General features: G+C 38.3%; 1 protein-coding gene across 4 annotated transcripts; it reads right to left on the bottom strand.

Moving 5' to 3' along the window:
* Window positions 1-752: 752 nt before the first annotated feature.
* LOC118271516 (uncharacterized) lies at window positions 753-12,652 on the bottom strand. Of its 4 annotated transcripts, none has more exons than XM_050695786.1 (4): window positions 12,495-12,643; window positions 3,213-3,557; window positions 2,081-2,134; window positions 753-968 (listed from the first exon to the last, which is right to left on the bottom strand). In XM_050695786.1, exons 1-4 carry the CDS (start codon window positions 12,520-12,522, stop codon window positions 796-798), a joined length of 600 nt encoding a protein of 199 aa, XP_050551743.1. In that variant the 5' UTR covers window positions 12,523-12,643; the 3' UTR covers window positions 753-795. The 4 variants fall into 4 exon arrangements, with proteins under 4 accessions (XP_050551743.1, XP_050551744.1, XP_050551741.1 ...); XM_050695787.1 differs by lacking the exon at window positions 12,495-12,643 and adding an exon at window positions 5,352-5,434; XM_050695784.1 differs by lacking the exons at window positions 2,081-2,134; window positions 3,213-3,557 and adding exons at window positions 9,181-9,234; window positions 10,302-10,646 and having other exon boundaries at window positions 759-968; window positions 12,495-12,652.
* Between the last annotated feature and the right edge of the window lie 406 nt (window positions 12,653-13,058).

Raw genomic sequence — 13,058 nt, 5'->3', positions numbered from 1 at the left:
TAAGCAATTCGGGCTGATGAAAAACCCGGCAGTAGATCCCATTAACTATAGATGGAAACTACATATTATACTCACACAGTTGTAACATTTTACGAGAGAATACTAACAATAATTTAGCTTGCCTTGATTTCTAAGCATAAACAGAGGATTTGTCTATAAAAATAAATAATTATCACACTATATTTTTATAACAACTATTGTGAGACATACTAAATTTACTAAAGTCTACGGTTTACTCACGTAAATTAATGGAGAAAAAGTCTAGTACTTTCGAGTCACAGGGGGACTCTTCATCATGAGCAGCGTGCGCAGGCAGGCCCGATGGTGTCGCACACCGGCACTGCCTCGCGTACGCTGTGCGAACTAGTAGGGCTTTTCTCCAGAGATTTACGTGATGAAACTTTGAATTTTAGTTAATTATTACACTACAGAGTACCAAAAAAATATCTGCTATTATAGTACTCAAGTGTGTGCGTACACAGGTGTACTCTCTGTTCGGTCACTCTTTAAACCCGATGGGTCGATAGACGACCAGAGGGAGACTAGGCGCAGGACCAACGGCTTTACACTTTTGTGATACACCGCACACCGCCCAACTTCCTGGCTCTGATTAAATAATGATCATTTTACACAAAAAATTTAAACTTATTACATACTCTATTTCTACGAAATAAATAAACGCTTCCCCTAATACATGGGACGCAAATCACAACTGGCTACAAATGTCAGATATCCAACAAGTAAGGATAATATGTACAATCAATGAATGCCACATTCTAATACTTTTATTACAAGCTAAATGTTCTCGAATATCTTCTTGATAGATTTGAGATAGAAGCTGGCATTCTTCCCGAGAGTTACCAGGTCCGGTCCCATCTGGCGCCGCCTCTTCACCTGGCCGACATCTTCATCAGAATATTCGTTTGAAGTGTCGTCCGGCATTTTAGCGTTCAACTCTTCTTCTATTACTGTTAGGAGAAATAATAATAACATTTAATATTTGCCTTTTCTCTTGGCAAAAATCTAAAGGCTTTAGGTATAGGTATAGAATTATTTAAATATTAGGGTAAATTCAGGAAATTTTGCTCTTCCTCCGCCGCACTGTAGACGCGCCAGACATCAGCGCCGTGAGGCGGTAGCAGACCTGCATAGGAGAAGCCTGCGAGCGACTCTAGCAAGGAAAGCAGCAGATGCTACTACATAGTGGGACCTGTTGCAAATATAGCGATAATTCAAGACCTGCTGGGTGCGGTGAATCCAGCACGCCATCTATTCTGTCGTCGCCACGACGGCGAACTTGGAAAGAACAAGAGGAATTCCATCGCGGCACAAAAAAAAATTAACTCTTGCTCCAAAAAACATATTATTTTATGGATTAAATTACGAGTTGCAAAGCATAAGATAACTAATACTAAAGTTACATTATGTATTCCAAAGCTACGAAGTTATAAAGAACAATCCAAGTTCTTCAGTCGACGAGCCAATGGAAGTGAATGTAAATTGTTTTCTTTTAATCTGTTCTCTCTACAAAGAAGATAATTACGGCTTCAACTACTATTATTGTGGAGGAAACTACAATTAAAGTTCCATCTTCAATTATTAAGAACATATTTACAAAACTCAAAGGCAGTTAGTTAGGTACAATCTAGCATTTTAACTGTCTTTGGTCGTGTGATTATAAGCATAAGGACGACTATCGAACAAGGTTTCCCGAGTACGATACCTTGTTGCGGGGTAAATAGGGCTGATAATTTTCGAAAACCCTTATGTTATGGAGCCAGGAATTATGTTAATGCAGCAGTATACGCTGCGGACTGCGGACTACCGAGCGGGTTACCGGAGCTTCAGCTCGAAAAGCAGGAGTAAGAACGAGGTGGTTTTTAATCAGTAAGAGTCTGACACTCCCTCTCACCTCAACCGAAGCCAGAGAAGACATTGAATGATTTTCCCCCTCGAAAGTATATGGCAGTAATCCCGTGCCCTATACATATAACTGGTGATAATTATGTTACATTGTATGTGTGCCTCTACCTACCACTTCATGGATAAAAAGCATGAAGCTATGTGATGTAGAGTTTACCTTTAGGATCTGGCTTCCACACCTCAACTTCATCGTCATCGTTCAACAATGGGACTGAAAGAAATCGAATACTTGTTAAACAGGAGGTCTCTATAATTGAGAGGTCCATCTCTATGGACCGCCTATAAAGTGGTTACATCTGATACGAAGGCTTCTTCTCTCACGGAGAAACTTTAATCACTATGCTTGCTCTATTGCGAGTTGGGTGATTGTGTGGTTAGACTATGATTAGGAGCGATACCTCGGCCTCACCGAAAACCGACGTGGAACAACGCTTGTGTTGCTGCTTGCCCAATTCTCCCTATCCCAATCTTCCCAACCCCCGATTCAAACAACCCTTAAATTCCTAACCCCAAAAAGGCCTTGCGTTCCCAACAAAATGGTTGACCGGACCAATTGCTGACACACACGTCATACTCGTGAACGAGTGCCTTCTGCTGGGACAGGTCGGCTCTCCCAGCGCGCTGGTGGACTGACTTGGCAGAGCCGGTAAATTTAATTTACATACATACATACATATCGTCACGCCTTTAATCCCCGAAGGGGTAGGCAGAACCCTATGGTGCACATTATGGCACATAATGCCACTGTGTACACCCACATTTCACAATTTATGTTGTAAGTCCCATGTAATAGGTGGTGAGCCTATTGCCATATACCGGGCACATTTCCAGACTCCGTGCTACCACTGAGAAATTTTTCGAAAAACCGAAAAAAGCCCAGTAATACTTCGCCCGACCCGGGAATCGAACCCGAGACCCCTTGCCCGGCAGTCGCACTTGCAACCACTCGGCCAACGAGGCAGTCTAAAGTCAAATTCAAATTTAGTGGATAAAAAAAAACAAATACATATGTTAATCGTAAGTATTTTTGTAGTTTTAATTTAATAGTTGTGGTTAATTGTAGTGTTTAATGTAGATACCATATTGATAAAATTTATTGTAAAAAGAAAAACAAATTGTATGACAAGGGCACGGACCAAGAGTCCGTGGAGAACAAATGTAAAAAAAAAACCCAAAAGGCCGGCAGCGCACTTGTAAACCCTCTGATGTTTCCAGTGTCCATGGGCGGCGGCGATTGCTTACCCTCAGGTAAGCAATATATAATATATCGTCAGGTCGTACGTACTTACCATCTTTTTTGGGTCCTATTGGAGCATCAACATCAGTATCTGAGTATCTGAAGTCTTTTTCATTATTTAAGTAGTCAGGCTCATCGTCCAAACTTGGATCAGTCCTCATCTGCGGCTGCTGTCTTGTATCTCCAGTCAAGGGTTTACTTTTCATGTATGTCTTCTGTTTGGAATCACCATTTCCTTGAGCATGCTGGTTGAAAATAGTGGAAGTTCGGCGGAATATCTTGTGAAGCTGCTGGGCTATGGGAAATGCAGCAATCTGCTTCGCCAGTGCGTGCACATCCTCCAGGTTTGCAGTTAGAAGTATGTAGGTATTCGCAGCGTGGATTGATAGAAGGATAGCTGGGAAGGAAATGATTTGAAATTGTATAATGTTCTCTTAACCGATTTGAGATAGGAAGGTCAGTCTCAAGTTCGCAACAGAGACTATCAGATCAGTACCCTTAGTATGAGTTTGCCTAACGCTCTGATTGGCTGGCTCAAATAAACCAACCAATCAGAGTGCTGAACGCTCTCTCGTTTCAACGTAAAGCTAACTCGTCCTAAGTGTATCTACCGATCAGAACAGAGTAGTAGCAAACTACACAAAAGATATTGTAGGACAAAAGTGTGTGCACAAATAGGTAATGTTCCTTTCGGTTCTCTTCACAGATTTAATAAAGAACCTCCCAAACCCCAATTCCGAATGAACATGTAAAGGTTATTCATTATTACGAAGATTTATGTTTTAGGAAACAGTAAAAGCAGGAACGAACAGTATATTAATGTTTGGAAAAGGTCAAAATGCCAAAAATTGTTGTCACACTAGTAGAGGAAAGATTCACAATGTCCTAAGTACAATCTTAATGAAAAAGAATGAACAAAACTCTGATCTACTACTTCTATTATTTTTCATCGTGAACGTGTGAATCCATTAACATATTAACTGAGTTTCAGCATCAGGTGTAAGCCCTCCTACTCTCATACTAGATGACTCTTCATTATCATATTAACTCGGTTTTTAAGCTTAAAAACTAATTACCAGAGCTAATTAGGTAATACAAAGTTTTTAAGGTAATTAATGAAAGTTTTCAACACTGCGTGTGTTCTAGCCTTTATAATTGTTTTGTTAATAATGTACCTACGCGAAAGTAGTTAGGTTAGTAAGTTTAATGAGATGAGAGAATCGTCTCTTTGAAAATATAACTCTATAGTTTTAAAATAAGGTTGAATATCTGAAAAAGTTAGTCAGATTTTTTCGTACTGATGAAACAAGTAAGTACTCTGATTCTGTTTCCTTTATGTATTTTTCAGAATGTTTTTATTCGAAAAAACTTTAGAACCCACGCTAGGATGTTTAAGCAATGAATTATTTAAATACGAAGATAAGGTCAATTCACATGGAAACAGGAAACGTTTTCGATCTAACATTATTACACAAAATATCCCATTTTATATTTCTTGTGCAGTTGTTCACAAAGAAACTCGCGTCATTTCAATTATACTAAAGTAAGAGGGGAATGACTGGATCCCTTTGTTCACAGACCATTTCCTTAAATAAGATTATTTTGGGATTTTACCAAAATAGACGGATGGACGGACGCAAATATAATTTAACACCTTTGAAGGAAAGAAGTATCTCCTTACGAAAAGGTACCTCATAATGATTTTTTTAGGTACAACGATAAGGCTTATATTTGCCGTAAAAAAACAAAAGTTAGTTAGTGCAGGTAGGTACCTTTATTCATGTAATTATAAATCGATAATTTTATTTAAAGAATATTGTTTATATCTAGATAATTAATTGTAACATTTTACTTAAATATATTGGAAATGTTTGTTAATAAATATAATAATGTATACAACTGTTGGAAGGCCAATAAATAAATAAAAAAATAAATAGACCTATATTGGTAGAATATTTTCTTCAACGCATATAGCAAATAACGTTGATATTTTATAAGGGTCTAGTTCTATCTAGCTTCTAGCACAGCTATAGATACTTTATGTCCCAATTTTGCGACGAAATTGAACGTTTATATAGGAAATGAGATTATTTTTCCAGACCGAAATAAGGTCTAGATATCAGCTTAGTCTAGTTTTCCCTTATGACCTAGAAATATGTCCTGAAAATGATACCTAGGATCTATAACTTACTTGCTACACAGATCTTGTTCAGAAACATGATTCCATTGATACTTTGTATTGCAATAAGAAATCGTTTACGTATATAATTTGTTTTTAATTATCGATTTTAGTAATTACTAGCTGATGACTGGCCCTACAACAACCATTGTCATGCTGTATCGATTGCCCAAATGTGCTGACAATCATTGTATTACGAAACAACGGAGTCATGTATGGCAGCACATCAAGCTACACTATACCACAGCCTATACTGTCGAATTTCCGACTTTTATTACGAAATAAATAATGTAAGTGTGTTAGAGCTATGCTTCGGCACGAATGGGCCGGCTTGACCGGAGTGATACCACGGCCTCACAGAAAACCGACGTGAACACATGCGTTGTGTGAGTGAGGTTACCGGAGGCCTAATTACCTCCCTTCCCAATCAATCCCCGATTCCCTAACAACTCTTAAGCCCCCAAAAGGCCAGCAACGCACTTGTAACGCCTCTGGTGTTTCAGGTGTCTATGGGCGGCGGCAATCGCTTAACATCAGGTTATCCGTCTGCTCGTTCACCGGGTTATAAAAAAACAATGTACCTAATGGTAATCTATTAACCAATTGTGTCTTTATCATTATGCTTCTAAGTGGCTTGCTTTTCTGCTGCTATACCGTACCTACTTAAAAAACACGTAAAACCCATTAGGTCTAATAATTTTATTTTGTATCTAGATACCCTATTTCTTCACTGTTAAATTCCACGTACTTCTGGTATTGGTTCTAAGTTTACGGTTATCTATTGCGAATAAATTTTAGGCGAGGTGAGCCGTATAAAAAATCCAATAACCGGTTACTCAACCCGAATGCCTCGAGAGCCTCATAAGCAATTCGGGCTGATGAAAAACCCGGCAGTAGATCCCATTAACTATAGATGGAAACTACATATTATACTCACACAGTTGTAACATTTTACGGGAGAATACTATCTAACAATAATTTACCTTGACCTGATTTCTAAGCATACACAGAATATTTTTCTATAAAAATAAATAATTATTATTACACTATATTTTTATAACAACTATCGTGAGACATACTAAATTTACTAAAATCTACGGTTTACTCACGTAAATTAATGGAGAAAAGCTCTAGTACTGTCGAGTCACAGGGGGACTCTTCATCATGAGCAGCGTGCGCAGGCAGGCCCGATGATGTCGCACACCGACACAGCGTCGCGTAGGCTGCGCAAACTAGTAGGGCTTTTCTCCAGAGATTTACGTGATGAAACTTTGAATTTTAGTTAATTATTACACTATAGAGTACCAAAAAAATATCTGTTACTAGCTGACCCGGCAAACTTCGTACCGCCTCAAACGTTTTGTTCTCACCTTTTAAACCTTCCTTGGACTTTCACGAATAATTCAAGAAATAAATAAGCCTAATCGGTCTAGCCGTTCTCGAGTTTTAGCGAGACTAACGAACAGCAATTGATTTTTATATATAGAAGAAGAAAGAAGATTATAGTACTCAATTGTGTGCGTACACAGGTGTACTCTCTGTTCAGTCACTCTTTAAACCCGATGGGTCGATAGACGACCAGAGGGAGACCAGGCGCAGGACCAACGGCTTTACGTGTATTCCGAAGCACGGGGGTGATACACCGCACACCGCCCAACTTCCTGGCTCTGGTTTAATAATGATCATTTTACTCAACAATAAAACTTGTTACATATTCCATCTATGTCTACATCTATGTATCACTACATAGTATAAAACAAAGTCGCTTTTTCTGTCATCATGTTGTATGTCCCTATGAACGCTTAAATCTTTAAAACTACGCAACGGATTTTGATGCGGTCTTTTTTAATAGATAGAGTAACTCATGAGGAAGGTTTTTATGTATAATATCATCCATTAAATAGTGGACAAATACTGTTATTTTTGAGGTTTCTAATGTGATGTCGCAAATAATTACATTTTTTCCGCTTACATTGCAAACGCAGGCTGAATCCTACGAGATTTATCAAAATAATGTACTAAGTATTGTACACAATGAAAAGGTCTACAGAAAACTCCGCGATGGTATATGTCTATCTCTTATGGATATCCCACAATAACATTTTTTTGTCATTTACTTTTTACGACAAATAATGACTAATATTCGAAGCGATTTTAACCAATACAGCATTAATCCTTATCCAATTAAATACCTTAAATACATTGTTGATTTAATATAGATCTATTTGGCCTTTTACAGCATCTGATTTAAATCAATATTTTTGAAGATGTACAGATTTAAAAATTGCGGAACGTAGCGTTTACGGCGACGCGGCGCGGCGCGGGCCGCTATGTTTTTTTATAAACAACGTTCACAGTTTTTCTGTAGCGTATTTAGTATATCAGCATTGCACCCGTGCGAAGCCGGGGCGGGTCGCTAGTAAGAAATAAACGCTTCCCCCTAACACATGGGACGCAAATCACAACTGGCTACAAATGTCAGATGTCCAACAAGTAAGGATAATATGTACAATCAATGAATCCCACATTCTAATACTTTTATTACAAGCTAAATGTTCTCGAAGATCTTCTTGATAGATTTGAGATAGAAGCTGGCATTCTTCCCGAGAGTTACCAGGTCCGGTCCCATCTGGCGCCGCCTCTTCACTTGGCCGACATCTTCGTCAGAATATTCGTTTGAAGTGTCGTCCGGCATTTTAGCGTTCAACTCTTCTTCTATTACTGTTAGGAGAAATAATAATAACATTTAATATTTGCCCTTTCTCTTGGCAAAAAAAACTGAAGGCTTTAGATATCGAATTATTTAAATGTAAAAGTAAGTTCAGGTAGTTTTGCTCTTCCTCCGCCGCACTGTAGACGCGCCAGACATCAGCGCCGTGAGGCGGTAGCAGACCTGCATAGGAGAAGCCTGCGAGCGACTCTAGCAAGGAAAGCAACCTTCAGGAGTTACTACATTGTAGGACCTATTGCAAATGTAGCGATAAGTCAAGACCTGCCGGGTGCGGTGAATCCAGCACACCGTCTGTCGTCGCCACGACGGCGAACTTGGAAAGAACAAGAGGAATTCCATCGCGGCACAAAAAAAAATTTGCTCTTGCTCCAAAGAAACAGATTATTTTATGGATTAAAATACCAATTGCATATTATAAGATAACTAATACTAAAGTTACATTATGTATTCCAAAGCTACAAAGTTATGAAGAACAATCCAAGTTCTTCAGTCGACGAGCCAAAGGAAGTGAATGTAAATTGTTTTCTTTTAATCTGTTCTCTCTACAGAGAAGATAATTACGGCTTCAACTACTATTATTATGGAGGAAACTACAATTATTAAAGTTCCATCTTCAATTATTAAGAACAATTTTACAAAACTCAAAGGCAGTTAGTTAAGTACAATCTAGCATTTTAACTGTCTTTGGTCGTGTGATTATAAGCATAAGGACGACTATCGAACAAGGGTTCCCGAGTACGATACCTTGCTGCGGGGTAAATAGTGATGATAATTTTCGAAAACCCTTATATTATGGAGCCAGGAATGATGTTAATGACAGAATATGACTCTGCGGAGGACGTGCGGACTACCGAGCGGGTTACCGGGGCTTCGGCTCAAAAAGCAAGAGTAAGAACGATGTAGTTTTTAATCAGTAAGAGTCTGACACTCCCTCTCACCTCAACCGAAGCCGGAGAAGACATTGAATGATTTTCCCCCTTCAAAAACTATATATGGCAGTAATCCCGTGCCCTATACATATAACTGGTGATAATTATGTTACATTGTATGTGTGCCTCTACCTACCACTTCATGGATAAAAAGCATGAAGCTATGTGATGTAGAGTTTACCTTTTGGATCTGGTTTCCACACTTCAACTTCATCGTCATCGTTCAACAGTGGGACTGGAAGAAATTGAATACTTGTCAAACCGGTGGGTTACTATAACTAAGAGGTTCATCTCTATGGACCGCTTATAAAGTGGTTACAGCTGATACGAAGGCTTCTTCTCTCACGGAGAAACTTTAATCACTATGCTTGCTCTATTGCGAGTTGGGTGATTGTGTGGTTAGACTATGATTAGGAGCGATACCACGGCCTCGCCGAAAACCGACCTGAAACAACGCTTGTGTTGCTGCTTGCCCAATTCTCCCTTCCCAATCTTCCCAACCCCCGATTCAAACAACCCTTAAATTCCTAACCCCAAAAAGGCCTTGCGTTCCCAACAAAATGGTTGACCGGACCAATTGCTGACACACACGTCATACTCGTGAACGAGTGCCTTCTGCTGGGACAGGTCGGCTCTCCCAGCGCGCTGGTGGACTGACTTGGCAGAGCCGGTAAATTTAATTTACATACATACATACATATCGTCACGCCTTTAATCCCCGAAGGGGTAGGCAGAGGTGCACATTATGGCACATAATGCCACTGTGTACACCCACATTTCACAATTTATGTTGTAAGTCCCATGTAATAGGTGGTGAGCCTATTGCCATATACCGGGCACATTTCCAGACTCCGTGCTACCACTGAGAAATTTTTCGAAAAACCGAAAAAAGCCCAGTAATACTTCGCCCGACCCGGGAATCGAACCCGAGACCCCTTGCCCGGCAGTCGCACTTGCAACCACTCGGCCAACGAGGCAGTCTAAAGTCAAATTCAAATTTAGTGGATAAAACAAAACAAATATGTTAATCGTAAGTATTTTTGTAGTTATAATTTAATAGTTGTGGTTAATTGTAGTGTGTAATGTAAATACCACATTGATAAAATTTATTGTAAAAAGAAAAACAAATTGTATGACAAGGGCACGGACCAAGAGTCCGTGGAGAACAAATGTAAAAAAAAAACCCAAAAGGCCGGCAGCGCACTTGTAAACCCTCTGATGTTTCCAGTGTCCATGGGCGGCGGCGATTGCTTACCCTCAGGTAAGCAATATATAATATATCGTCAGGTCGTACGTACTTACCATCTTTTTTGGGTCCTATTGGAGCATCAACATCAGTATCAGAGTATCTGAAGTCTTTTTCATTATTTAAGTAGTCAGGCTCGTCATCCAAACTTGGAGCAGTCCTCATCTGCGGCTGCTGTCTTGTATCTCCAGTCAAGGGTTTACTTTTCATGTATGTCTTTTGTTTGGGATCACTATTCCCTTGAGCATGCTGGTTGAATATAGTGGAAGTTCGGCGGAATATCTTGTGAAGCTGCTGGGCTATGGGAAATGCAGCAATCTGCTTCGCCAGTGCGTGCACATCCTCCAGGTTTGCAGTTAGAAGTATGTATGTATTCGCAGCGTGGATTGAAAGAAGGATAGCTGGGAAGGAAATGATTTGAAATTGTATTATGTTCTCTTAACCGATTTGAGATAGGAAGGTCAGTCTCAAGTTCGCAACAGAGACTATCAGATCAGTACCCTTCGTATGAGTTTGCCTTACGCTCTGATTGGCTGGCTCAAATAAACCAACCGATCAAAGTCCTAAACGCTCTCTCGTTTCAACATAAAGCTAACTCGTACTAAGTGTACTGATCAGATAAGAGTAGTAGCAAACTACACAAGAGATATTGTAGGACAAAAGTGTTGCACAAATAGGTAATGTTCCTTTCGGTTCTCTTCACAGATTTAATAAAGAACCTCCCAAACCCCAATTCCGAATGAACATGTAAAGGTTATTCATTATTACGAAGATTTATGTTTTAGGAAACAGTAAAAGCAGGAACGAACAGTATATTAATGTTTGGAAAAGGTCAAAATGCCAAAAATTGTTGTCACACTAGTAGAGGAAAGATTCACAATGTCCTAAGTACAATCTTAATGAAAAAGAATGAACAAAACTCTGATCTACTACTTCTATTATTTTTCATCGTGAACGTGTGAATCCATTAACATATTAACTGAGTTTCAGCATCAGGTGTAAGCCCTCCTACTCTCATACTGGATGACTCTTCATTATCATATTAACTCGCTTTTTAAGCTTAAAAACTAATTACCAGAGCTAATTAGGTAATACAAAGTTTTTAAGGTAATTAATGAAAGTTTTCAACACCGTGTGTGTTCTAGCCTTTATAATTGTTTTGTTAATAATGTACCTACGCGAAAGTAGTTAGGGTAGTAAGTTTAATGAGATGAGAGAATCGTCTCTTTGAAAATACCACTCTATACTTTTATTACGGTTGATATCTGAAAAAGTTAGTCAGATATTTTCGTACTGATGAAACAAGTAAGTATTGTGATTCTATTTCCTTTATGATTTTGTCAGAATGTTTTTATTAGAAAAAACTTTAGAACCCACGCTGGGATGTTTGAGCAATGAATTATTTAAATACGAAGATAAGGTCAATTCACATGGAAACAGGAAACGTTTTCAATCTAATATTATTACATGAATTATCCCATTTTATATTTCTTCTGCAGTTGTTCACAAAGAAACTCGCGTCATTTCAATTACCTACACTAAGGTAAGAGGGGAATGACTGGATCCCTTTGTTCACAGACCATTTCCTTAAATAAGATTATTTTGGGATTTTACTAAAATAGACGGATGGACGGACGCAAATTTAATATAATTTAACACCCTTGAAGGAAAGAAGTATCTCCTTACGCAAAAGGTACCTAATGATTTTTTTAGGTACAACGATAAGGCTTATATTTGCCGTAAAAAAACAAAAGTTAGTTAGTGCAGGTACCTTTATTCATGTACCTAATTAATGTATTGCTAGTTTGCTCACCCCCTATCTATAGCTGGTGTTATAAATCGATAATTTTATTTAAAGAATATTGTTTATATCTAGATAATTAATTGTAACATTTTACTTAAATATATTGGAAATGTTTGTTAATAAATATAATAATGTAGGTATACAACTGTTGGAGGCCCAATAAAGATAAATAATAATAAAAAAATAAATAGACCTATATTGGTAGAATATTTTCTTCAACACATATAGCAAATAACGTTGATATTTTATAAGGGTCTAGTTCTATCTAGCTTCTAGCACAGCTATAGATACTTTATGTCCCAATTTTGCGACGAAATTGAACGTTTATATAGGAAATGAGATTATTTTTCCAGACCGAAATAAGGTCTAGATATCAGCTTAGTCTAGTTTTCCCTTATGACCTTGAAATATGGCCTCAAAATGATACCTAGGATCTATAACTTACTTGCTACACAGATCTTGTTCAGAAACATGATTCCATTGATACTTTGTATTGTAATAAGAAATCGTTTACGTATATAATTTATTTTTAATTATCGATTTTTATTGAGTGTGAACTGTTCTGGCAGTAAATTATATCTTTATGGAGGAAGTAATTATTTCTACCTACTCGGTCTCGCCTATTGATATGGAGACGGCCCCGTTAATATTTAGATTTTTTTTTTATTTAAGAGTAATGATTTTTTGAAACCTTGTCCCACACTAGGATTTTTTCCTGTGTCGTGGATGCTTTGACATACAGTTTAACATACACATGACACTCAGACCTGAAGCAACAATTTGTGAATCACGCAATTAGTTGATCCATGCGGGAATCGAACGCGTTGCACGGCAGCCAGCTGCCCAGACACCGAGTCAACTGTGCAGTCTATGATAGAATTCCTTTGGTGTTGCTGATATGCACGGGCCAAATACCATCAAGTAATCTTATAAAAATTAAAATAAACTAATCATAACGATACTCACTTGAACTGAGTTACATAAATCAACATTAGTCTACTGATAACGA

Source organism: Spodoptera frugiperda, chromosome 9, assembly GCF_023101765.2.
Source record: "Spodoptera frugiperda isolate SF20-4 chromosome 9, AGI-APGP_CSIRO_Sfru_2.0, whole genome shotgun sequence".
In the NCBI taxonomy this organism is placed as follows: Eukaryota; Metazoa; Arthropoda; class Insecta; order Lepidoptera; family Noctuidae; genus Spodoptera; species Spodoptera frugiperda.
The sequence above is the reverse complement of the archived record's forward strand: the minus strand, read 5'-3'. Positions and strand labels throughout refer to the sequence as shown.